Source organism: Xenopus tropicalis, chromosome 9, assembly GCF_000004195.4.
Source record: "Xenopus tropicalis strain Nigerian chromosome 9, UCB_Xtro_10.0, whole genome shotgun sequence".
NCBI classification, from domain to species: Eukaryota; Metazoa; Chordata; class Amphibia; order Anura; family Pipidae; genus Xenopus; species Xenopus tropicalis.
The window spans coordinates 47,515,683-47,541,352 of NC_030685.2; the positions used below are offsets into that span (position 1 = coordinate 47,515,683).

At 38.4% G+C, this 25,670-nt stretch overlaps 1 protein-coding gene across 4 annotated transcripts; it reads left to right on the plus strand.

The window, feature by feature from the left end:
- osgepl1 (O-sialoglycoprotein endopeptidase-like 1) lies at window positions 1–25,312 on the plus strand. 4 transcript variants are annotated; one of them, XM_031892723.1, is made up of 8 exons: window positions 1–263; window positions 481–712; window positions 7,639–8,026; window positions 11,997–12,201; window positions 17,068–17,216; window positions 19,366–19,496; window positions 24,472–24,543; window positions 25,008–25,312. In XM_031892723.1, exons 1-8 carry the CDS (start codon window positions 212–214, stop codon window positions 25,084–25,086), a joined length of 1,308 nt encoding a protein of 435 aa, XP_031748583.1. In that variant the 5' UTR covers window positions 1–211; the 3' UTR covers window positions 25,087–25,312. The 4 variants fall into 4 exon arrangements, with proteins under 4 accessions (XP_031748583.1, XP_012825973.1, XP_012825974.1 ...); XM_012970519.3 differs by having other exon boundaries at window positions 9–297; XM_012970520.3 differs by having other exon boundaries at window positions 9–292.
- Window positions 25,313–25,670: the final 358 nt, after the last annotated feature.

Consider the following 25,670-nt stretch of genomic DNA (forward strand, 5'->3'; position numbering starts at 1 on the left):
GGGTTTGCTTTCCTGAAGAGCGCAGTTTCACAAAAATCCGAGAGCAGCAGCTTTTACCAGTTAATTAGATGTTTTACTGTGCACTAAAGCTATCGGCTGGCCATACTCCCCTTTCCCCTCACACTTCATCATGTTCAGCTGGGCGCTTCTCCTATAACAGCCGCACGGAGAGCAAACATCGCGAGAAGTCCTCTCACTGATCCTTCCCAGGATGCCTTGCTTTACAGACTTGGAGGACGATGAGCTGCGAAATTTAAAAAGCAGTGAATTAGAGCAATTTGCTTTACATAAAGTAAAGTGGGTGGCGTGTTTAATGCATTAGTTCTAGCTTATACTGTTAACTCTTTCCTGACAGGAACACAAGGAGGGGAGGGGGAGTGGTGTTTCACGTACACAAACTTTTACTCCATACAAGCTATATTTAGAAAGGAGATCTGACAACCAACTCTGATGATGGACATATTATTGTTTGTCTTTTAGGCTGTGTTACAAAAATAAAGACACTGCAGTGGAAAACTATGGCAAAATATATTTCTAACCTATCCAGGATTGCTGTTGTCAGAGGAAGAGTTTCAGTAAGTACTTTGGTGAAATATCCCAGAATAGTGCTTGGGATAGAAACAAGCTGTGATGATACCGGGGCTGCAGTTGTAGATGAAAATGGAACAATACTTGGGGAAGCCCTTCATTGTCAAAAGGACATACATTTAAAGTAAGTAAACCCTATGCAGAAATGATTGCTTTCTATATTACCTGTTGTAATAAGATGTACATTACTGCAACATACGTAACATTGCATAATGTTATCATAATATGGTGTCATGAATTTATTACCATAAAAACATTAATAGACCTTTTTTTAGTACCTCTCCCTGTACACTGTTTCATTGGGAGACCTACTGTATATACTCGAGTATAAGCCTAGTTTTTCAGCACCAAAAATGTGCTGAAAAAGTCACCCTCGGCTTATACTCGAGTCGGGTGCCATGGGTCCCTCCAGACTAGCACCCTCTGTCCTTTGTGTGCAAATTAGGCCACTCGCAACCAGACCCTCCAGTGTCCTAGCCCGCTCCCAAATTCATCTTCATCATTGCACTTTATATTCTATATAAATCATAGTTTTGAAGGTTTTTAACTCTTTGTGTTTAGCTTGGTTGCTGATTCAGCTAAGGGGGTAGTACCCTTAAAGTATCATTGTTGATACCATATTGTTTTTGTTGACCCTCTTCTCCACTTAAAGAGCTAGTTTACTGTTTTTCTTTGAAATACATATCTAAAAACTTATACCCCACTGATGCCTCATTTAATGTAATTTTATTGGTATTTATTTTGATTATTGAGACTTAGCAGTAGCAGCTGCATTTCCCACCCTAGGCTTATACTCGAGTCAATACCTTTTTCCAGTTTTCTTAGGTATAATTAGGTACCTCGGCTTATATTCGGAACAGCTTATACTCGAGTATATACAGTAATTTATTCCTTTGGATTTAAATATCATTTGTATGCTGATTACTTTCTAATGAATTATTTTTTAACCTAAACCTGGCCTTTTATGATTACTACCCATGTCTTTTACCCTGTTGATTTAGCATGCTGCTAGGGGGGTCTTTTTCAAATAACTGCTTAAATACTCTTGCAGACCACTGTAACCTAATACAAGGGATGCCAAGACAAGGGTGGAAAAAAAGTTTTATATCCTGTGACCTAAAGTCATGTGATTTTAAAGGAGAAGTACACCCTAAAAATGAATATGGCTTAAAATGCCATATTTTATATACTGAACTTACTGCACTAGCCTAAAGGTAGCAGCAATGATCCTGACCTTCAAATTTGTCACAGGAGCTTACTATCTGGGATTCTGTTAGGAGTGTCAATGACACTCACATGCTCAGAACACTCTAGCTGTTAAGAAGCTAAGCTTAGGGGTTGTCGCAATTGAGGCTGGGTCTGTCCTATAAGCTGATGCTACAGGGCTGATTATTAAATTGATTATGCTAATTGCACTGGTTTTAGAGCTGCCATTTAATGTGAATCCAACACCGGTTACTTGCCCCAGGTGAGTTTAAAGAAGCATCACATGTTTGAAACAATCTTATTTATCCACAATTTTGAAAGGGTGCCAATAATTTTGTCCAGCCCATTTTTGGAGTTTTGTGTGACATTATGTCCAATTTGCTTTTTTTCCTCCCTTTTTTTTGTTCTGTTCCAATACACACACAGGGAATAAACATGTGTATAGCAAAACATGTGTTACTGCAATACTTTTCTGTGAGAAATACTTGATTTTCTGGAAAAATTTCTGGGGGGCCAAAAATTTGGGCCATGACTGTATATATAGTTCTACTCCACAGTGCCAAGTTGCATATAAACAAAATCTACATAAACTTAACAAACTCAATAAAATCTGGGAAACAACTAACAAAACGATTGCCAAACAGCAGCCCAAAAGACACTTTTAAAGGAGAAGGAAAGTCAAAATCTATTAAGCACACTATTAAATAGTACTACTATTGCTGTGGTAAAAAGCTATAATTTTGGCTTGCCTAATGAAAGATTTACAGAGATACCCTGCTACATTCGACATACTTTTTTCAGTGAACGGCGCCGCTGTGTCTCATACTCATTCTGCCGCTGTGTAAGTGCCAGGGTTGCCATGCCAACCAGACGCTAGGGGGAGCCTCCTGTTCCTGTTCCGCCTATAGTCCCGAGTCTCCAAGTCTGGGGAAGAGCGATGCATGATGGGAATCTTCTCTACCCAGCTCAGCGTTTTTTCTAACTGTTTGGCTTCTGATCCTCTGAACGGGAGAAATATGGGGAGACTTAAGGGCACTATTGAGAGAACTGAAGGTATGCCTGCATTTTAAGATTAACTCTTTAGTAGCCTTTCCTTCTCCTTTAACAACAATGCCTCTCCCCCGAAACTGCCTCTATAACATTAGTTAAGCAGAAATTACATCAAATGTTTCATATGGATATGGAATAAGACAACAACTATGAAAGAACAAAACACTTCTAATTTTTTTTACACCTGGACAACTTACATACACTCACTCCCACCTGCTCTTACACACCTTTCAATACACAATGTAGTATGATGTAGAATCAATAAGGTATAACCCACTCATAGTGGAAATGCAACAATGTTATCAAGGTGCAAATCAAAGAAATGATCAACCACCAAGTACAACCCCTAGGAGTCATTGAACTACAATGCTACTGGCTTTGTATTTATCATAGAGTTAAAAGCCCAGGACTAACAACCTTATTAGAATGGAGTCGATTTATTATTATTTAAATATATATTTTATATTTCATTTCAGTATTCTTCTCATCACATTTTGCTTTATCAGTTGTTTGTATACTTTCATAAAATATGAAGAAACTCACTGAAGGCTATACACATCAATGTCTGCCTATAGTACAGTAATGAGCAAATATTAATCCCCACTCCCAAACATATAGTGTATAATTTTTTTATTACTGAAGAATTAGTTTATCTGAAAAATAAGTGGCAAAAATGGTTTCTAGATGACAAAGGGAACAGCAAGTAACACACAGAATGGCAATTCTAAACCAACCTGTAGAGAGTCAGTATTTTGATCTATGTAAACAGTAATGGCATTTTAAAGGAGAGCTAAAGCTTAACTAAGTAGAGCAGAAATGTTGTACGTTATGTTTTGGGGTTCTGTACCAAACCAAAGTATCCACAGCCGTTTAGCAATAAAGATCTGTGTCTCTAAAGATGCCCATCTTCTTTCTGCTGATTCACTGCACATGCTCTGTGCTGCTGTCTGTTACAGAGCTTAGGGACTGACACACAATATACCGTATATACAGTGAGGAACATGAGTATTTGAACACCCTGCGATTTTGCAAGTTCTTCCACTTAGAAATCATGGAGGGGTCTGAAATTCACATTGTAGGCGCATTCCCACTGTGAGAGACAGCATTTAAAAAAAAAATTCAGAAAATCACATTGTATGATTTTTAAAGAATGTATTTGTATTGCACTGCTGCACATAAGTATTTGAACACCTGGCAATCAGCAAGAATTCTGGCTCTCAAAGACCTGTTACTCTGCCTTTAAAAAGTCCACATCTACTCCACTCATTTATCTAAATTAGTAGCACCTGTCTGAGCTCTTTAAAGACACCTGTCCACCCCACAGTCAGTCAGACTCCAACTACTACCATTAGCAAGACCAAAGAGCTGTCAAAAGACACCAGAGACAAAATTGTGGACCTCCACAAGGCTGGAAAGGGCTACGGGGCAATTGCCAAGCAGCTTGGTGAAAATAGATCAACTGTTGGAGCAATTGTTAGAAAATGGAAGAGGCTAAAGATTACTGCCAGTTTCCCTAGGACTGGGGCTCCATCCAAGATCTCACCTCGTGGGGTATTGTGCATCATTGTCATTGTGCATGCGTACAGCGCCAGAGCTAAGCGCCGGTAAATAGAGGAGGGCCCTGCACGGAGACCACACGGGCAAGTAAAAACATTTTTTTAAAGTATATCTGTAGGCTATATTCGGACCATAAGACGCAGGGACTTTTTCCCCCCACTTCTGGTCCGAAAAATACGGTAATACAGGTTATTAGGAAATGGCAGATTTGAAATCAGTGCATTTTGCATCAAAATGTGATAATCAGCCCTGTAGCACCAGCTTCTAATACAGGCAAACATCATTTTGTGCTTGATAATTTGCGGCAACCCCTAAGATTAACTTCTTTACTGCTGCTCAAAGCACACTGAGTATGTGAGAGCTGCAGATACTTTCAGATTCCAGTATAGTGACCCACTGTGGCAATTTGAAAGCCCTGGATCAATTCTACTATAGAGTTGCCAAACTCTTCTGCTGGTGCAATAAGCTCAGTATATAAAAACTGGCATTTCTAGCCATATTCATTAGTAGGGTTTAGTTCTCCTTTAAGTTTCACCAAATAATAGTATTGTCTTCAACTGAGTATCATAAGGATGTGGCTTTTATGAGCTGTTACTGTACTTCATACTCATCCAGAAACAGGATACATTCCCTTTGTGCAATGGCAAATAGGGAGTTTACCTAGGGCAACTAATCGCCAGTGGGAAAAAGTAAATATCAAATGTTAGGCTCCCCCCCAGTACTTGTAATCACTTACCTAATACCCCAGACAAATGCTCTTGTTAGCAGAAAACTGTACCGGCCCAGGGTATGTCTGTGCGAGCACCACATGATCCTCTTCTTCCACTTCTTTATTCAAACTGCTGGTGTGCTGCATGCCAAGTGTGAAAAAGCTGACTTTTTTTGTTTGGCTTTGTCTCTATTACGCATGTGAACCTGCGCAAATAATGAAGGATTTCTCTGTGGTGCTTTCACAGAGGTACTTCAAATAGTCCAGTTTTACTGAAAATGGAAGCACTGGCCCAGGGCATCATGTAAGTAATTACAATGACTACAGGGTGTCTTGCATTTGGCACCCCCCCCATTGATTGAACCTTTCCTTCTTAAATACATCATGAGGGGATCATCTCCTTAACAACAAAGTGCATGCATGTGTTTTTTTTTTATTATGTTGGGTTGAAAAACCCAGCATATTGTTCTTCGACTTAATCTTCCGCTTTTTCTTATTATTATTGCCCCCCATTTTCTAACCGCTACTCCTCCTACAGTTTTATGGGTACCACACCCAAACTTTCCAACACTTCTTCACCTTATATAATAAGCCTTATCCGCGCTAAACGTAAATTTAAATTTAAATCCAAAAACAATCGTTAACTAAGAACCTAATAAATACCCATTAATGGTGTCCTCACCAGGTAAGTGAATTAAGTATAGTGATCAGCCGCCTTCCTCCAAACTAATCCCAAATGTGAACTAAAATATTACAAAATGGAGTTGGCACTCAAAAAACAAATTAACAGGTGTTATATCAATCAATTAGTTTTTATTAATTCATTACAATAAAAATAATCACACATTATTATGTGTGATTATTTTTATTGTAATGAATTAATAAACACTAATTGATTGATATAACACCTGTTAGTTTGTTTTTTGAGCGCCAACTCCATTTTGTAATAAAACTTCTTCACCTTATGGCGGAGGGCGCCACTCCAAACCCCCCAAATTTCCCATTGACTTTGACAGGGAAGATTTTCAAACTGCTGCCACTCTTGCAGCTTTGAAGCTATACCCCCCAACATAACATAATAATGGGGTCACCCTGAATGAAACAAAGACATTTGTTGGATGACCCCAAAGTGGGAGGGGCCAACAACAGCCAATCAAATTTCACCCATTGACTTTTATAGGGAAATTGAAACTGCTGCCAATCTCACAGCTTTGAGGCTACACTCCCCAAACTTGAATCACATAGTCATGAGGTCAGCCTGAGTAACAATATGATGATTGTTGGATGCCAAAATGTGGGCGGAGCTGTTAACAGCCAATCAGATTTTACCTATTGACTTGGCAGAAATTCAACCTGCTGCCATTCTCACAGTAATAAGACCGGGGTCTCCAAAGTTTGCAGAGTTAGGTACCAGGAAACGGCGGTTCAAGGTTAGAAAAAAAGTTGACAGAGCCACCAACAGCCAATCAGATTTTTCCTATTGCATTTTATTGGTTTGCTGCCAGGGTTCCCAAACTTTGCACAGTCAGTCACTGGATGACTACGTATTCAAGTATTTTGTTGTTTTTTTTAAAAGTTTGCGGAGCCACCAAGAGCCAGATTTTACCTATTGACTTTTAATGGGGAAATTCAACCTGCTGCCATTCTCACAGTATTAACCTCAGGGTCCCCAAACTTTTCACAGTTGGTCACTAGGGGTCTGCAGTTTTCTTTTTGAAAAAGTGGGCGGAGCTACTAACAGCCAATCACATTTCACCTATTTACTTTCAATGGTGACGGGTAAAATGCTATCAGTCACAATTTTTATGCCAAACTTTGCAAAGTTGGTCACTGGGGGACTCCAGTTCAAAAATAGGAAAAGTGGGTTGGGCCACTAACAGCCAATCGGATTTCATTCATTGAATTTTATTGGTTTAAATTTATGCCAGGTTGCCCACTGTTTGTCAATGGTTGACTTCGACTCAAGGTTAGAAAAAGTGGGCACACCCACCAACCACCAATCACAATTTACCTTTTGACTTTTATTGGTTTAACTGAAACTGCTGCTGTTCTTTAACTATTAATCCTAGGGTCCCTAAACTTTGCAGCATTAGTCACTGGGTAACTGCAGTTCCAGGTTAGAAAAGTGGATGATCCACCAACCGCTAATCAGATGTCACTCGAAATTGCTTCCATTCCGACACTATTAAAACGAGGGTCCCCAAACTTTGCATAATGGTTTTTACTGTATAACAGTGGTCCAAGGTTAGAAAAAGTGAGCGGAGCCAACAACAGATCAGATTTCATTCAGTGACTTTGTTTTTCAACCCAACATGAAGTTTGTTCTCAAACTTTCCTTTCTAGTTTCAGTTATATCTAAAAACCTGCTCCAATATTTTGATATAGAATAAATAAGTTAAATTGAAGTTTATAAACATAGTTTATTGAGTTTAAGGTACCTTGGCTTTCTACTGATTTACTCAAATTAAAAAGTACTGTATTTAAACACAGTTCTCGCTGTCTCTAACTTTCCGGCAATTTTTTTTCAGGACTGGAGGTATTATTCCTACTGTGGCCCAGCACCTTCACAGAGACAACATTACAAAAGTTGTGAATAAAGCCATCCATGCCAGCGGGATTTCTCCTTATGAACTTTCTGCTATTGCTACCACTGTCAAACCTGGACTTGGTCTGTGTCTTGGAGTAGGCCTTTCATATAGTCTAGATTTGGTGAATAAATATCATAAACCATTTATTCCCATACACCACATGGAAGCCCATGCACTGACTGTTAGACTTTTACACCCTGTGGAGTTTCCTTTCTTGGTTCTGTTGATATCAGGAGGTCACTGTATCTTAGCCATAGTCAGTGGAGTATCAGAGTTTGTGATGCTTGGCCATTCTTTGGATGAAGCCCCAGGAGACACACTGGACAAGGTATTGGTGTTGTTATTTTTTCTAATATTGAAATGTGGTGTAAAGCTTATTTGTTCGAGCAGCAGTGGCATGCTTATGGTACTGCCTTATTTCATTAACTGCTGTTTAAAGTAGGGGGTAGTGCAGTTTTTCCTGCTGCTAGTCGAATAGCATCCACCAAAGCTGTATAACTATAGGTATCTTAATTCTTGAGGGGGTTGGGAAATACGTGGGTTTCTGTGTCTACAAACTCTTTCAGTATACAGTGGTGTGAAAAACTATTTGCCCCCTTCCTGATTTCTTATTCTTTTGCATGTTTGTCACACTTAAATGTTTCTGATCATCAAACACATTTAACTATTAGTCAAAGATAACACAAGTAAACACAAAATGCAGTTTTTAAATGAGGGTTTTTATTATTTAGGGAGAAAAAAAATCCAAACCTACATGGCCCTGTGTGAAAAAGTAATTGCCCCCTGAACCTAATAACTGGTTGGGCCACCCTTAGCAGCAATAACTGCAATCAAGCGTTTGCGATAACTTGCAACGAGTCTTTTACAGCGCTCTGGAGGAATTTTGGCCCACTCATCTTTGCAGAATTGTTGTAATTCAGCTTTATTTGAGGGTTTTCTAGCATGAACCGCCTTTTTAAGGTCATGCCACAACATCTCAATAGGATTCAGGTCAGGACTTTGACTAGGCCACTCCAAAGTCTTCATTTTGTTTTTCTTCAGCCATTCAGAGGTGGATTTGCTGGTGTGTTTTGGGTCATTGTCCTGCTGCAGCACCCAAGATCGCTTCAGCTTGAGTTGACGAACAGATGGCCGGACATTCTCCTTCAGGATTTTTTGGTAGACAGTAGAATTCATGGTTCCATCTATCACAGCAAGCCTTCCAGGTCCTGAAGCAGCAAAACAACCCCAGACCATCACACTACCACCACCATATTTTACTGTTGGTATGATGTTCTTTTTCTGAAATGCTACTTTTACGCCAGATGTAACGGGACACGCACCTTCCAAAAAGTTCAACTTTTGTCTCGTCGGTCCACAAGGTATTTTCCCAAAAGTCTTGGCAATCATTGAGATGTTTTTTTAGCAAAATTGAGACGAGCCTTAATGTTCTTTTTGCTTAAAAGTGGTTTGCACCTTGGAAATCTGCCATGCAGGCTGTTTTTGCCCAGTCTCTTTCTTATGGTGGAGTCGTGAACACTGACCTTAATTGAGGTAAGTGAGGCCTGCAGTTCTTTAGATGTTGTCCTGGGGTCTTTTGTGGCCTCTCGGATGAGTTGTCTCTGCGCTCTTGGGGTAATTTTGGTCGGCCGGCCACTCCTGGGAAGGTTCACCACTGTTCCATGTTTTTGCCATTTGTGGATAATGGAGTCCCAAAGCTTTAGAAATGGCTTTATAACCTTTACCAGACTGATAGATCTCAATTACTTTTGTTCTCATTTGTTCCTGAATTTCTTTGGATCTTGGCATGATGTCTAGCTTTTGAGGTGCTTTTGGTCTACTTCTCTGTGTCAGGTAGCTCCTATTTAAGTGATTTCTTGATTGAAACAGGTGTGGCAGTAATCAGGCCTGGGTGTGACTACAGAAATTGAACTCAGGTGTGATAAACCACAGTTAAGTTATTTTTTAACAAGGGGGGCAATCACTTTTTCACACAGGGCCATGTAGATTTGGAGTTTTTTTTCTCCCTTAATAACGTAAACCTTCATTTAAAAACTGCATTTTGTGTTCAATTATGTTATCTTTGACTAATAGTTAACGGTTTTTGATGAGCAGAAACATTTAAGTGTGACAAACATGCAAAAGAATAAGAAATCAGGAAGGGGGCAAATAGTTTTTCACACCACTGTATATTGCTTTGTGGCATCAGTACACAATGCCTCTGTTTATAATATGAAACAGTACACAATTCCTCTGTTTATAATATGCTTCAGTTGCTAAAGCCCACTGCTTCTGTGTGTTTGTTTGGTGACTTCTTTGGGTGTCAGTTCCTACTGTTTCTCACTGTATGTGAAATGCGTGGCTTACCAGTATCCATTTCATCCTAATGTATAATATTTGGGTGGAAGTGCCCACACCTTTCGCTCTATATAATACTATATGTGAGTATCCATTGACTCTCACTATATAGGGTGTTTGTACCATCAGTATCCATTGCTCCTAATGCATAATATACTTTGGATGCCAATGTCTAATTATAATAATGTAATCTGTTTGGGATGGTATTCCCCACTACCCCTCATTATATTATGTTTCTAGGAGTACAGGACTACTACCACTCTTAGTGAATAATATGATGATGATCCTTTTGCCCATTTCTCTCATCGTACAATTCACCAAGTTGTCATTTACAGTGTACAGCTGCTGTCTGGCTGTCAGTAAATAATACCAAAAACTTACAAAGAGTTGTGCTAAATAGAATGTTTTCTAAGTGTTCGTGGAGTACCGCAGGGGTCTGTCCTTAGTCATTTGCATTTTAACTTGTTTATTAATTACCTGGAGGTGGGCATTATAAAGTAATGTTTCTATTTTTACTGATGATACTAAATTGTGTAAAACTATAAGTTCCATGCCGGATGCTGCCACTTCGCAGAAAGATTTAACAGATTTGGAAAACTAGGCAGCAAACTGCAAAATAAGGTTCAATTTTGCACTTTGGTAGAAATAATATAAATGCAAGTTATGCAATAAATGGTAGTGGGGTATCCTTAAAGGAATACTGTCACGGGAAAAAAAAAAAATAGCGCATCAGTTAATTGAGCTTCCCCAGCAGAATCCTGCACAGAAATCCATTTTTAAAAAACAGAACAATGGTAAGGCAGCAAGATAGCAGCTCCCAATAGATATCAGAATAGCACTCAGTAGTAAGAAATCCAAGGCCAACTTGCGACTCCTCCAGTTACATGGGAGTAGGAGAAACAATAGGTTATCTGAAAGCAGTTCTAATGTGTATCGCTGGCTCCTTCTGAAAGCTCAGACACAGGCACAATGCACTGAGATGGCTGCCTACACACCAATGCTATTTAAAAAGTGTAATTTAGAATTGTATACCATAAAAATCATGACAGTATCCCTTTTAATTAAGAAGGATCTGGGTATTTTTATTGATAACAAGTTGTCTAATTCCAGGCAGTGTCATTCTGTGGCTACTACAGAAAATAAAGTGCTGTCTTGTATGGAAAGGGGCATTAACTTAAAGGATACAAACATAATTTTGCCTCTTTATAGGTCCCTGGTAAGGCCTCACCTTGAGTATGCAGTGCAGTTTTGGGCTCCAGTCCTTAAGAAGGATATTAATGAGCTGGAGAGAGTGCTGAGATGTGCTATCAAACTGGTTAAAGGGATGAAAGATTGAACTATGAGGTTAGACTGTTAAGGTACAGACCCCCTGAGGTTCTCACAACACTGGTCCAGTGTTCCATTTTACCACTGTATATAATCTATGTTTTGGCCAGTTATTGTGGTCGCAGCAGTGACTAGTGGAGAATGTTTACTTCAATTTTTGATGAATGTAACACTCAATATGACTCCATTTGCAGCTGGGATTTAGTTAACATATTAATTCATTAGGGCAGGCTGAACTGCCACATTGATTTTCAGGTGTAAGGATTGTGTATTCATCATGCAAGTACCTTTGTTAATAGTATTTAAGAGAGTATTTGTCAGGAATATAGTTGCAATAGGTCATTGCTTTATATGTTGTACTTACTGTTCTTATATCACTCATTTTACACAGCATTTTAAACAAAATGGTTAATTTACTCCCTGCAGGAGAGTACATGCTCAAAAAGTGGGTGGAAGATTTTTTTTGCATCTTTTCCTGCAGATAAAAGAATTGTTGCAGGTCTCGGTGCTCTGATTCCTTTCTATAAATATCTTAATTTTGTAGGTTATTGATTATTGTCTTGAATGAAGTATATATACATGCACATTTTGGCAACTACATGAAAAGTAATGTTAATACATAGTTGATACCTTAGGTTGCAAGACGGCTGTCATTAATAAACCACCCACAGTGCTCAGGCATGAGTGGAGGAGAAGCAATAGAACACTTGGCTTTACATGGGAACAGAAAGATTTGCAAACTGAAGATTCCAATGTCACACCACCGAGACTGCAATTTTTCTTTTGCTGGGCTACGTAACCAAGTAAACAAGGTCATCGAACAAAAGGAAGCAGAAAAAGGTATATTTAACTGTTGCTAGATCCCAAACTTCTTATCATTGTAGTTTTTTCTGTTTAAAATGTATTAATGATGTGTCTTTTTAGAGTGGACACTGTGGTTTAAGATATGTTATTGTTGTTGCTATTATTTTTAAGTCAGCCACACACACTGCTATTATCAAATAATGGACTAACTAAGACCGATTGTATGGATACAGTATATAAAATGATGAATTATTAACATCGAGACTGCAATCTTGCAAACAAGATTGTAGGAAAGATATATCAACATACATGAATATAAAGAGATCAGCCAGGAACATCTTTCTTTGCGTCTATTGTTCAGTTGTCATCAGATTGACTATACACAGACTGATATTAGTGTTTGAACAAAATGTTCAGACCTGTGCTATCCACAAAATGACTAATATGAATAGTATAAGGGTATCTGTTCTTTCAAGTATTGTATTGAAAATTGTGTAACCTTGTATCTAACAATAGTATCAATAGTAAGAATTTCTTGCAGTCATAGTTTCACATAATATTTACAGGGAATATATAAAACTTTAACATTCATTTATTTAATAATAAAGTAGAAAGAAGACTACAAGATGCATATAACCATGGTCTAGTTAAGCTTTTTCCTTCTTGACCCCAAAATGGCAATCAGACCAGTCCCTGGATCAACTTGTACCAAGACCTATTTTCAGCGCCAGATTTCTACTGGAGGTGCCCTGAGGCCGGCCCCATTCTGCGCACGCGCAACCTCCCCCCCCCCGCGAGAGTGCATGCGCCAACGTTAAAACTCCCATACGGAGCAGTGGGGAGAGGTCACCATTGCTCCGTATTGGAGCAAAGTGTAAACATTTCGCTGCGGCGGGGCGGCAAATCCAGGCCTGCCTATTTTCACTGATTCTGTATTCCCTCACTTGCTGAAAAAAACATCCAATCCCTTCTTGAAGCTATCTAATGTGTCAGGCAGTACCACTGAGCCATAGAGAGAATTCTACAGCTTTACAGCTCTCACTGTAAAAAACACTTTCCGAATATTTAGATGGAACCTTCTTCCTTCTAATCCTTCCTTGTATGTGCTGGAAAGACCAACTGGTAAAGAAAACATTAGAGAGATAATTTTATGATCCCCTTAAATATTTATACGTAGTTGTTATATTACTCCTTTAGCACCACCTGTTTAAACAGACCCAGATTTTCCAGTCTTTCTTTATAACTGAAACCTTTCATACCCTTTACCAGCTTAGTTGCCCTTCTTTGGACCCTCTTTAATTCAGTAATATCCTGTTTGACCACTGGAAACCAAAACTGGCATGGGACCTTACCAATCAGTGTTCTGTAAAGTGGAGGAATGACCACTCCTCTTGTAAATCTATGCCCCTTTTAATACAGCTCAGAACCTTGTTTGCCCTTGCAGCTGTTGAATGCATTGCTTGCTACAGCCAAGTTTATTATCTACAACAGGGCTGTCCAACTGGCGGCCCGCGGGTCGCATGACCCCACTCTGTGTGGCCCCCCACCTGTCTGGCTGCTTTGATGGTTTACCTTTGTGGAAGCTTTAAATGACATCAGTACGGAGATTAAATGGCCCTCTGCATGGTTCACATCTCATATTCAGGCTGTAACCCCCCTGTGTTGTTTAAATATGTAATCTCCTGTACTGTTCACATTTTTCACCCCCTACATTGTTCACACCTCAAGCTCAGGCTCTAATCGCCCACATTGTTCCCCTGTTCACACCTCAGTGCTAGCATTGTGTCAGTGTATGCTGTGTGTGTCTGCCATACACACAGGCAGCAGAAGGCAAACAGAGTATGGCACACACAGGCAGGGTAGGGCAGGCAGAGCATGGCACACACAAGTAGCATAGAGAAGGCAGAGTACTGCCTGTGTGTGCCATACTCTCCCTGCGCTATGCTGCCGGTGTGTGCCATACTCTCCATGCCCTATTCTGCCTGTGTGTGCCAAACTCTGTGTCCGGAGTGTGCCAATACCTGATACTGTATGTATAGTTAGAGATTTGAATTCTATAGTTCAAAAACTCACAGCAAAAATACCAAATTTTCAAAGCATTACAACAGAATATGGTATACTTAAGATTCCAAACCCAACATATAACATTCTAAATATGAATGCCATGGGCCTACTGAACAGATTGATGCCCAATATGCATAGAATTACCAAACTATGTTGCGTATAGAGACACCAAAATGAAAATAGTGCATATGAATTTTCAAGTCTGATGCTCTGAACGCTGCAATATAAGCTCCTGGTGTGTGTATTATGTGCCATAAGATCCCCTAACAGTAGGAGACCCTATAAAACCATACATAATACACATTATGATAGACAAAAACGGGTACATATATCTTTCTAATGCAAACTACAAAGCTATTCTAAACATAATGGTTTTTATGACATTTTTGAAAATCATCACATTTTGTAACGTATCAACATAAAATATTGTAAATATAAACGTCAGGGGTCTACTGAACAATTTGATGCCCATTATACATAGATTTACAGAAACTATGTGGTGTACAGAGGCACCCAAATCAATATAGAGCAGACAAGATTTACATAGGTAAAGAACAATGTAATAAAATCGCTAAAATCCAAAAAAAAAAAACCCCACTACAATCAAACAGGTTTTTTTTTTCGGCTACTATAATTTGCAGTTAGAATCACTGTTCCATTATTTTGGCTTGGGCAAATTAGTTTTACAAACCAAATCAAAGGAACAAATGCAAATGCACCAAAATCACAGAAAATTTAATAAAAGCACTGAAATAAGATACTTAGGTGTGCACAGTGTGGTGAGTGAATACACTATCCACAATGGCAAGAAAACATTTAAAAAAAAAAAAAAAGATGCAATTAAAAAAAAAACATAAAATTGTGTAAGTTTGTGTGTACACTTGGCAAAATGCGTGTTATGTGTGTGCAAGTGTAATTGCTCCCCCAAAATCTATGTGTGTGTAAGTATAAGGAGTATATTAAGGGTATATTTATCATACTGTGTAAAAAGTGGAGTGAAACATTATTGGTGATGTTGATCATAGCAGCCAATCAGATGCTTTTCTTTTGTTTTCTAACTGTTGAAATTTACTTGCTGATTGGTTGCCCTGGGCAACATCAACAGTAATGCATCACTCCACTTTTTACACAGCACAATAAATATACCCCTTATTGTGCTGTGTAAAAAGTGGAGTGAAACATTACTGGTGATGTTGCCCAGGGCAACCAATCAACAACTAGATTTCAAAAGTTAGAAAACCAAAGCAAAGCATCTGATTGGCTGCTATGAGCAACATCACCGGTGATGTTTTACTCCACTTTTTACACAGCATGATAAATATACCCCTATGTGTGTATTAGTGTAATAAGAGTGTGTTTGTGTGTTTTTCTACACTTACCTGGGGTTGGCAGGCAGATTGTCCTAGAAGGAGGCAGGAGGGACCCAGGAACCAGAGCAGCATTGTCCTCATGTGATCAGTGAGTGGGCGGTGCTGGGGGGAGGCAGGAGGCTATGGGGACATTTCCTATGGGGCTCCTGGGTGATTGCGCCCCTGGGGCCACTCGTTCCTCACCTCTGCTCGTTGCCTAGGGGCTGGGGAATAAGCGGGGAGCAAAGGAGCGGCTTTAATAACCTCTCCACTGCTCCCAAACCTGGAAGTGCATCACAATGCAGAATCTACGTTCTGTAGCACTTCAGTACTTTTATTCACAGAACTTTGATTCTATGTGGGGTGGCACTTAAAAGAATAAATCCCTGTTTTCTTGTCCAGAACAAAATATAGCTTAGAAGCTATATAAAGAGAGAAACATAAAGAGTAGCTTTGAAAGTAATCTGAGTTATTAAAGAAGAATTACACCCTTAAGATGAATATGGCTAGAAAGAGAGCTGTCAACGTACTGCTTTTTTCGCTAGGTGGAGGTGACGTCACACACTGAGGCGCACTTGTGGAAGTAACATCACGCACATGCACAAAAGCCGCACTGCAGCAATCACAGAATGCTTATTGCGCATGCGTGCCGGAAATCACTTCAGGACGCCAGAGAAATTGCTTAATTTGGGAGAATGCCTCTGGGGGAAGGGAGACCGGGGGAGAGCCACCAAAACTAAATAACTTCCGATTAAATAGGGGCGTTAAGGGCTTTACTAGAAATATGGCTAAAAATTTCATTTTTTTATATACTAAGCTGACTGCACTAGCTTAAAGTGTCAGTATCCCTATAGTAATAATAATATAGGTCTTTCCATTTGTCACAGGAGCTCCCCATCTTGCATTCTGTTAGAACTGTCTGGGACAGTGCACATGTTCAGTATCAAGAGAAAATGAGGCTGGCCTATTATATAAATTGATGTTATGGGCCTGATTTTTTAATTCTGATGTGCTCTGGATTCAGAGGTTTCATATAACGTGAATCTGATGAATTAAGACTAGGGTTCATACTGTTACATTTATATTCTATACAGTATATTGTGAGTGGGTCCCTGAACTGACAGCAGCACAGAGCCTGTGCGGGGAATCGACAGAAAAGAAGATGGGGAGCTTGTGGGGGCATCGTTGGTGGCACTTATCTTCTCTTCTATAGGGTAGTGGTTGCCTTGGGCTGGTAGAGAAAGCCAAATCATAATGTACAACATTTCTAACCTATTGCATTAGTTAGGCTTTAGTTCTCCTTTAAAATACACATGTACCACTATGACTGTTGAATGCTTACTGTGTTTGCAGCTTATATTCATTTAAACATTCAGTCCTTTATGAGCACACTTTTGAATTTTAAATCTCTAAATCTTTTATTTGTTTCTACTTTTAATTTTGTTAAGATACACATTGTTTACTATATAAATAATCTTGTGTTTGATAGGTATAAGTAAGGGACAACTGTTACCTTGTGTAGCAGATATTGCTGCTGCTGTCCAGCACACAGTGGCTCTTCATTTAGCCCAGCGAACACAGCGAGCTATTTACTACTGCAAAAGAGAAGGACTGATACCAACTGAGCGGGCATGCTTGGTAAGAATTCTTGACCATTATATTTTTTTATAATTTTATAACTAGTATATATTTACTTATTTTATGAATGTGTACTTTTCAAAAATATATTGTTTTTTCGGGTCTTTTAGGATGTCTTATAACAAACATAATTTGTTTTTTAGGAGCTGAAGTGCTAGCCATGAAAATTCATATGCACTATTTTTAATTTAAGGGTCCTTACGTGCCATATTCTTTGGTGATTCTATGCATATTTGGCATTAAACTGTTTAGAAGACCCTTTTTTTAATTGTTTTAGCTCAGTAACTAACATGTATTAAATGTATTTAGAACATGTGCATCAATTTAATAACTACTTCAGTAGAATCTTGCATTAAAATCGCAAAAGAGCAAACATTTTTTTTTAAATTAAATTTTGAATATTGACATTGTGCTAGACATATTCTTGGTTTCTTGGGTGCCCTCAGCCATCTGACTTATGCTCTTAAACTTCAATCACTCTTTAGTGCTGCATTACAAATTGAAGTTCAGCAGAACTATGGATAGGTAACAAGATAGCTGCTCCCTGACATCTGCATTGCTAAAAATGCTCCCACGTCCCACCTAGTGGTAGACATGAGAATAGCACCTAATTATACATCACCTAAGATCAGCCATAACTCCTCCAGTTACACTGAATATGAAAAATAATAGCTTATCTGAAAGCAGTTGCTTTGTACAGTGCTGGCTGTTATTAGAAGCACGGGGTCAGGCACAATGACTTAAGATGGTTGCCTACACACCAATATTACAACTAAAATACATTTTTTGGTTAAAGAATAAAATTTAAAATGTTAGAATTGCATTCTTTAACCAATAAATGTATAAAATAAATACTTTTATTCTATACATTTATTAGTTAAAGAATACAATTTTAAATGGTACAATGAATTGTTTGCAATGTACACTGTATAATTTAGTAATAAATACTGCATCTTAAACATTATAAAGAATCCCTTTAACCAGTCTCTAAAGGTATTCTTTAGAGAAGGTTGCTCAAAGTTCATGTATAGTGGAAGCTGACAGTCACTTTTACAGAAGAAATAGCAAACAAGTGATGCTAATACCAGTGAGGAGACCACTCCCTGGTCTGCCATGAGGGTATACCAGACATCACCTATAGGACCAAACACAGAAGCAAATGAAGAGAGTTATTAAATGTATTGGCCTGTGTAGTTTTGTTTTATCTGCAGGAAAGGCAGCTTTCCTCCTCAATGTGCATAATATGGATAAATCAATTAGCTATTATGCACCTATCTAGCAGATAGATACAATTTGCCTTGTCCCCTGCAAAACTTGTTAATGGGTTGTTACTCACAGACCACTATGTACTACACTGCTTATGGCAGTCCAGCTTTCTGTTATGTCCACAATATCCTGTAGCTTGTTGATGCTTCTGTTGTTGCCAAGGGGACAAATCAACACCAGCCTCTACAGGGCTAGTGTAAAGGGGAACGAGTTGAAGTTGGCTGGAGACACATGTTTTAACAGGTAATTTTTGCTTTTGAGATTTGGACTGTACTTACAGTGCCCACCGCTAAGTCATAAATGAACAGCTTAAATAAGTAGACCCAATACAGAACCCTACTACTGGTAAACCTTGCTCCAAACAGAGAATGTACAGTTGATAACAACCCCCTGTACATGATTCTTTAGACAAGTTTCTGTGCAAACAACATTATTAAGGCCAAGATACCTTTGTTTAGAAGTTTTGTGGAAGGTAGACCCAGAGCTCATACTTTTTGCTTTGGCTACACTTAATATGTATATAGCCATCCTTATAACTCTCTTAACTCTTAAGCTGCTCTAAGCTACTGCTTCCAGCAGTGTCTGTCATTTAAAAATGGAGGAATGTATGCTTAAATATAGTTATATAGTAGTGAGGTTGAACAAAGATGCATGTTTAATTCTATATAAAACACATTTTATGGCGAGGAAAAGGGAAAAAAATGTTTTAGTTCTTATAGCATTTAGACCAGGCACTAGAAATGTATAGTTCAGTTTATTAGGACAAAAAAAGCACGCAGTTTAAGAATATAAAGCTTCCTATACCACCCAGTCACTTACTTAAACATATTAAGAGCCATAAAGCACACAAGGTATAATTTATTTAATTTTGTTTATTGTTTAGGTTGTATCTGGTGGAGTTGCTAGCAATCGTTATATAAGAAAAGCTCTGCAAACTGTAACTCATGAATCAGATATGACTTTGTTGTGTCCCCCACCAAGGCTTTGCACAGACAATGGAGTTATGATTGCATGGTAAGTCAATTGATGTGGTAGAGATGCACTCCAGGATTCGGTTTGGGATTCAGCCAAGATTTGGCCTTTTTCAACAGGATTTGGATTTGACCAGTTGAGATATATATGAATAAAATAAGTTATACAACCTGTTACATAGATATATGACCTGTTAAATTCAATAAAAAATGGCTCCAGTTTTCAGAATCTCAAGAAGGATCTGCCTCATTTACAATTAACTTGGCTATACCTATATGTAAGAAATATATCATAACTGTAAAGCATCATTGTCCATTGTGTAATTTAAATAGAAATGCTAATTTTGTATGTGAAAAAAATGATCGTTAGCTCACATACCTAAAATTAGAACCATTTTCAAATGATTGAAAAATCATTAGAAAGGAAACTCTTATTTAAACCTTAGACATTTAGTTGGGGTTAATGTTTGTTGGTGAAGTGTGTGATATCACCTACTTAAGATTAAAAGAGAGTTCAAAGGCATTTTGAAAGAAGGTTATAGATTCCTGTGAGTCAGGGAAGGTCTTTAAGATAGACTGCCAAACAACATCATTTCTGAAGATCATCTACAAGATCATCAAACAACTGCCAACTTGGCCAGGCATCTCCAGCCAGAGAGCAAAACATGCTAAAAGAAGTCTGTAAGAACTCATGGATTTCATCATGAGACCTACAGCTAGTTCTTACCTCTACTGATGCCAAAATGTATGAGTCTGCCATTAGAAAGTTGCTGCACAAATTAGATCTATATGGGAGGTGTGCTGGGAGGAATCAATTGCTGTCCAGAAAATATATCAGGGAAAGATTAAAGACCAGGACTTCTGCAATAATGTGCCTTGGACACATGGATGGAGAGATAGAATAGAGTCCTGGGTACCACAGAATAACCAGCATGGGTTGCATTTGGAAATTGGCCCTATCATCTTAATGCAGGCCATGAGTGCCAGCTAGAACAGGTTCAGTTCAAGTGGGTGGGCAGTCAGCCTTTTGTGACTTGTCACTTCTCCTTGTGCTGTCTGGTACCCACAATATTTGTGTGTGTGAGGGGAGTTGCTGACTGGCAGCTGAATCATGATGTTATGCATCACAAGTACTGATACTTATTTTCACTGACTGAACCAAAAACAGATGTTCCTGTCCTATCTGTTGTTCAGGAAATGTGCAAGAAAAAAAGTAACTGTTTGGTTTTCCTTACAGCAACACAAACTATTTTACACCAACCCCAAAAAAGAACCCTAAAAAAGCCTTTCAGTTTGTCTTGGATCTGAAGAAACCAATTCCTCCACATACCAAAATTAAAAATGAAATCTCTGCAATGTGAACAAAGAGATATTTGATTCAGTGAATGGTTCAGTTTTCACGTTTTTTTTTTGCCTCCTCTGGTTTATCTAGCAGGCAAGTTTTTATGCAGATATGTAGGTTTTTTTTATGTAGGTTTATGAAGATTTATATGTAGGTTAAATAAAAGATTTTTTTTCAACCTAAGTTACTTTGTATATCAGCCACAAGCACACCCAGTGACCAGTAGCTGGGTTTCTTCACTTGCTAAAAAGCCATCCAACCCTTTCTTAAAGCTGTATAATGTATCAGCCAGTAAGACTGATTTAGAGAGGGAATTCCACAGTTTCAAAGCTCTCACTGAAAAAAAATCCTTTCCGAATATTTATATGGAACCTCCTTTTTTCTAATTGGAGTGGGTGCCCTTGTGTCCATTGGAAGGACCTACTGGTAAATAAAGCATTAGAGAGGTTATTATATGATCCCCTTATATATTTATACATAGTTATCATGTCACCTCTTAAGCTCCACTTCTCCAGTGTAAACAACCCTAAGTTGGCCAGTCTTTCTTCATAACTGAGACTTTCCATACCCTTTACCATCTTAGTTGCCCTTCTATGTACTCTCTTTAATTTAATAATGTCCCGTTTGAGCACTGGAGACCAAAACTGAACAGCATATACTAGATGGGGCCTTACCAGCGCTCTGCAAAGTGGAAGAATAACCCCCTCCTCCCGTGAATCTATACCCCTTTTAATACAGCTCAAACCTTGTTTGCCCTTGCAGCTGCTGCCTGGCATTGCTTGCTACAGCCAAGTTTATTATCTACAAGGACTCCAAGGTCCTTCTCCATTAGGAATTTGCCTAGTGCAGTCCCATTAAGGGTATAAGTGGCTTGCATATTCTTACATCCCAGGTGCATGACCTTACATTTATACACATTAAATATCATCTGCCACTGCCGCCCAGATTGCCAGTGGGTCAAGATCCTGCTGCAAGGATGCCACATCCTGGATAGAATTGATTGGGCTGCAGTGTTTTGTGTCATCTGTAAACACTGATACATTGCTTATAATACCCTCCCCTAAGTCATTTATGAACAAGTTAAACAAAAGTGGACCCAGTACAGAACACTGAGAACCTTATTTCAAGTAGAAAATATACCCTTAACGACCACCCTCTGTACCCGATCCTGTAGCCAGTTTCCTATCCAATTGCAAACGACTTCAGTAAGTCCAACAGGCCTTAGTTTAGAAAGCAGTCTTTTGTGGGACACTGTATAACATGCTTTGGCAAAATCCAAATAGATCACATCTGCTACAACCCCAACTTCCAGCTTCTTACTAACCTCATCATAAAAAGCAATTACATTTCTCTTGTATGCTATGTTTTTAAAGTCCATAAAGCCATGCTGATTACTGCTCATAATGCCATTCTTCATAACATAATTTTTTATGTGATCCTTTAACAAGTCTTCTAATAACTTGCCCACCATGGATGTCAGACTTACTGGCCTATAATTTCCAGGCTGAGATCGTAATCCCTTTTTAAATATAGGAATGACATGAGCTTTCCTCCAATCCATAGGTACCATACCAGATGAAAGGGAGTCTGAGAATATCAGAAACAGAGGCCATTTTAAAACTGACCCTAGCTCTCTCAGTACCCAAGGGTGTATTCCATCTGGCCCTGGGACTTTGTTTACATTAATTTTGAGTAAACCTTTATGCACCATATCCTTCATCAACCACTGACTAGAGTGACCTGAGCCAACATTGCAGCTATTGGGTGGGACTTAGCACTTTGGCTCCTCTATTGTATACACCGAAGAAAAAAACTGGTTTAGCACATTTCCTTTTCTGTATACGTTGTAACTATATTGTTACCATAATTCAATGGGGCCACACTTTCAACCTGCATCTTTTTATTTTTAATATACTTAAACAACTTTTTTGGGGTTAGTCTTGGCCTCGGCCGCAATGAGCTCCTTATTTTCTATCTTTGCCTTCCAGATTGCTTTTTTACAACACTTGTTATAGTGTTTATATTCATTAAATGCAACTTCTGTCCCCTCTGACTTATATTTCTTAAATGCTTTTCTTTTTTCCCTATTAACGTCTTTACCTCTGAATTAAGCCACATAGGGTGATATTAATGCTTCCAAAATGTACTTCTTAATGGAATAAATATAGAACAGTAATGATGTAATATCATTTTAAATGACAACCATTTCCGTTCTCTGTTTTTAGCAGAAAACATAATGCTGCACTCTATACCCTGAAGCATTGCCCTTAAGAAGCTAAAATTTGCCTTCCTAAAATTCAGTGTTTTTGTTGCCCCCGTGTAAATTTGTTTCCTGCACCAAACATCAAATGAAATAACATTATGGTCACTATTACCCAGGGGTTCAACCACTTGCACATTTGCTATACGTTCTGGGGTTGTTGATTTTTCTTTACAGTAATCTGCCAGTTCTATAATGGTAATTTAAATGTGTCTCTGACTGTTATGTTGCAGTCTGTGACTGTGCTGTGGTCTCTGTATGTCTTGACCTGCACTTCCAGCCCCTTTTTTTTTTTGCAGTTTTTTTGATTTGATTGAGATTCTAATTCATTTTTAAAAGACATCATCACTCAGCAGTCAGTGTTCTGCTTTAGTAATCCTACCATTCCCCAGCCTTACAGGATTAACAACATTACTAAAATATGAATCTACATAAAAAGTTACCTATAGGTCATGTTGATAATTTTTTGCTAATAGGGCTGCTTTTGTAAGTGTTATTTAAATTTCCTAAACCTGACTGTTTTGCCAGCCTGACTGTCCCTTCTCAGCCTGTTAATGCTAATGGCCTACTGCTGCACAAATATAGCAGCCCCCTCATAGAGGGACACGGGGGATCAGACCGGTAATGTAAAAGCATCAGGCAAATACTTATATAGCAAAATTATAAATAGCGTGCAAAGACATTGTTATGATAGATGTACAAAAGGTTGATTTTTGGTGTCAGTATTTCTTTAAGGGCTCATTAACATCCAAAAGTGCAGTGAAATTATCTTGATGCAGTTGCACTGTGCCTACCACAGTTGTGTCCAGTTTGCCAAAATGGATGCAACTGTATTTATTACATTCCATGGCTAGTGAATTTGTTTGTTTGGGTGATATATCCCAAATAATAAGTACCAGCATTCCTCAGAGTTTGAGCTATCTTTGCATATCTATTTTCAAATATTTTTCTCATGAAGGAAAAAAAAGTGGTCTCAATTCTGGTTTCCTTTGAAAGCTGCATCTGAAAGAGGAAAGGTATTATAAACAAAAATCAAGCTCTTTTATAAGGCAAGTCCCAATCATTCCAATATAACCCTCTTTACAATACTAGGTTTGACCTGTTTTAAAGGAGTCTGTAACACGAGGGAGCACTGTGCCTTACATGTGTTTCTGAGCTTTCTGTTCCTTAGATGTTTTATTTATATGTGGTCAGACCTGCGCCTTAAAGGAATCTCTCTAAACCAACAACAAGCTGTCAGCTACCATTCTACAGTGTTTGTACTCACTTTAAGAAGTAACACTCTTGATTCAACTATTGAATAAGCAGATTCTGCTTAATCAACAGAGGCAATTTTGTATTGGTTTGATTCCCTGTTTTAATTCTGGCAAAAGACATATAGAACAGTGAAAGTTAAAAAATATTAATCTCTTTTAGGAATGGGATTGAGAAATTACAGAGCGGTGTTGGTGTTCTGCATAATGCAGATGGTGCCTGCTATGAATCAAGGTAAACTGCGAAAATTATTATGTTGCAAGAGAAATTGTTCTTGATATCTACCAAACTCTAATGTCAGTCAACAGCTCCATTTATGAGTAAATAGAAAATTTGACTCAATTGATCAGTGAGATATATTATGATAAAATTGCTGTATGAGCAAATTCTGTGTTTTTAATAATCATAATATTTTGCTAGGACACACCTATATACATTTACAATGATCTTTGGAAGGATATTATGGGCATGCGTATGCATATAAATGCAAAAAATTTCCCCTGGTGAAAAGGCTGCATATCACTATCCAGAGAAAACAACCCTGAGTTTAGTTGTGGTTTCAAAAAACTCTAAAACCACGGAAATCAGAATAGTAATAAATCTGCCCCCAAGTGTACTGACCTTAATGCTATAAATTAAGAGATATGGCACCTTTTGGATTACTATATCAATGACTAATATGTTTTTTTTTTTAATAGAGCTTCTCTTGGAAGAGATATTTCAGAACTTGTGAGAAAAGCTGCAATTAAAGTGCAACCTATAAAGATACTTTCTTGAGATTTCCGTCTCTTTCTGGATGCTAAATTCTTGTTTTAATATGAATATACGATAATGAAATATCACAAAAACATTTTTACCATTCCATAAATACTGTTCCTGTAACCATAACACTGTAGACAAAGACTGTGCCAATTCAGAGCATTATTTTATTATAATGATAATATTTACTTTGATGAAGATTTCTGAGTGAATTCCAATAAAAATTGCTACTAAACTGCTTGAATTTCTTGTCTCCTTCCTTATCTCTGTAATTCCTGTACCAGAGTCTGCACAGATCTCTCCTGCTCCCCCCTCCCTCAAGAATGCTAAGAACTCCCTCCACCCCTTAGGAATGTAGCCAATCAGCAGGAAGCTTCCTCATAGTCTTACTAACTGTGCATGTAGAGAGTTCTTGGTGCAGGAGCGTGGCATTATGGGAATTTTCTTTACACAGCTCAGTGTTTTTTTCCTATGAGGCTTCTGATCATCTGAACGGGAGAAATATGGGGAGACTTAAGGACACTATTGAGAGAACTGAAGGTATGCCTGCAGCTTGAGATTAACTCTTTATTAGCCTTTCCTTCTCCTTTACAATTGTTTTC

Coding starts and splice junctions, on each gene's coding strand:
- osgepl1 (XM_031892723.1), top strand. CDS start 212: ATGCCTTGCTTTACAGACTTGGAGGACGATGAGCTGCGAAATTTAAAA. Junction 264..480: donor GCTGCGAAATTTAAAAAGCA/GTGAATTAGAGC, acceptor TTTGTCTTTTAG/GCTGTGTTACAAAAATAAAG. Junction 24,544..25,007: donor GGTGCCTGCTATGAATCAAG/GTAAACTGCGAA, acceptor TTTTTTTAATAG/AGCTTCTCTTGGAAGAGATA.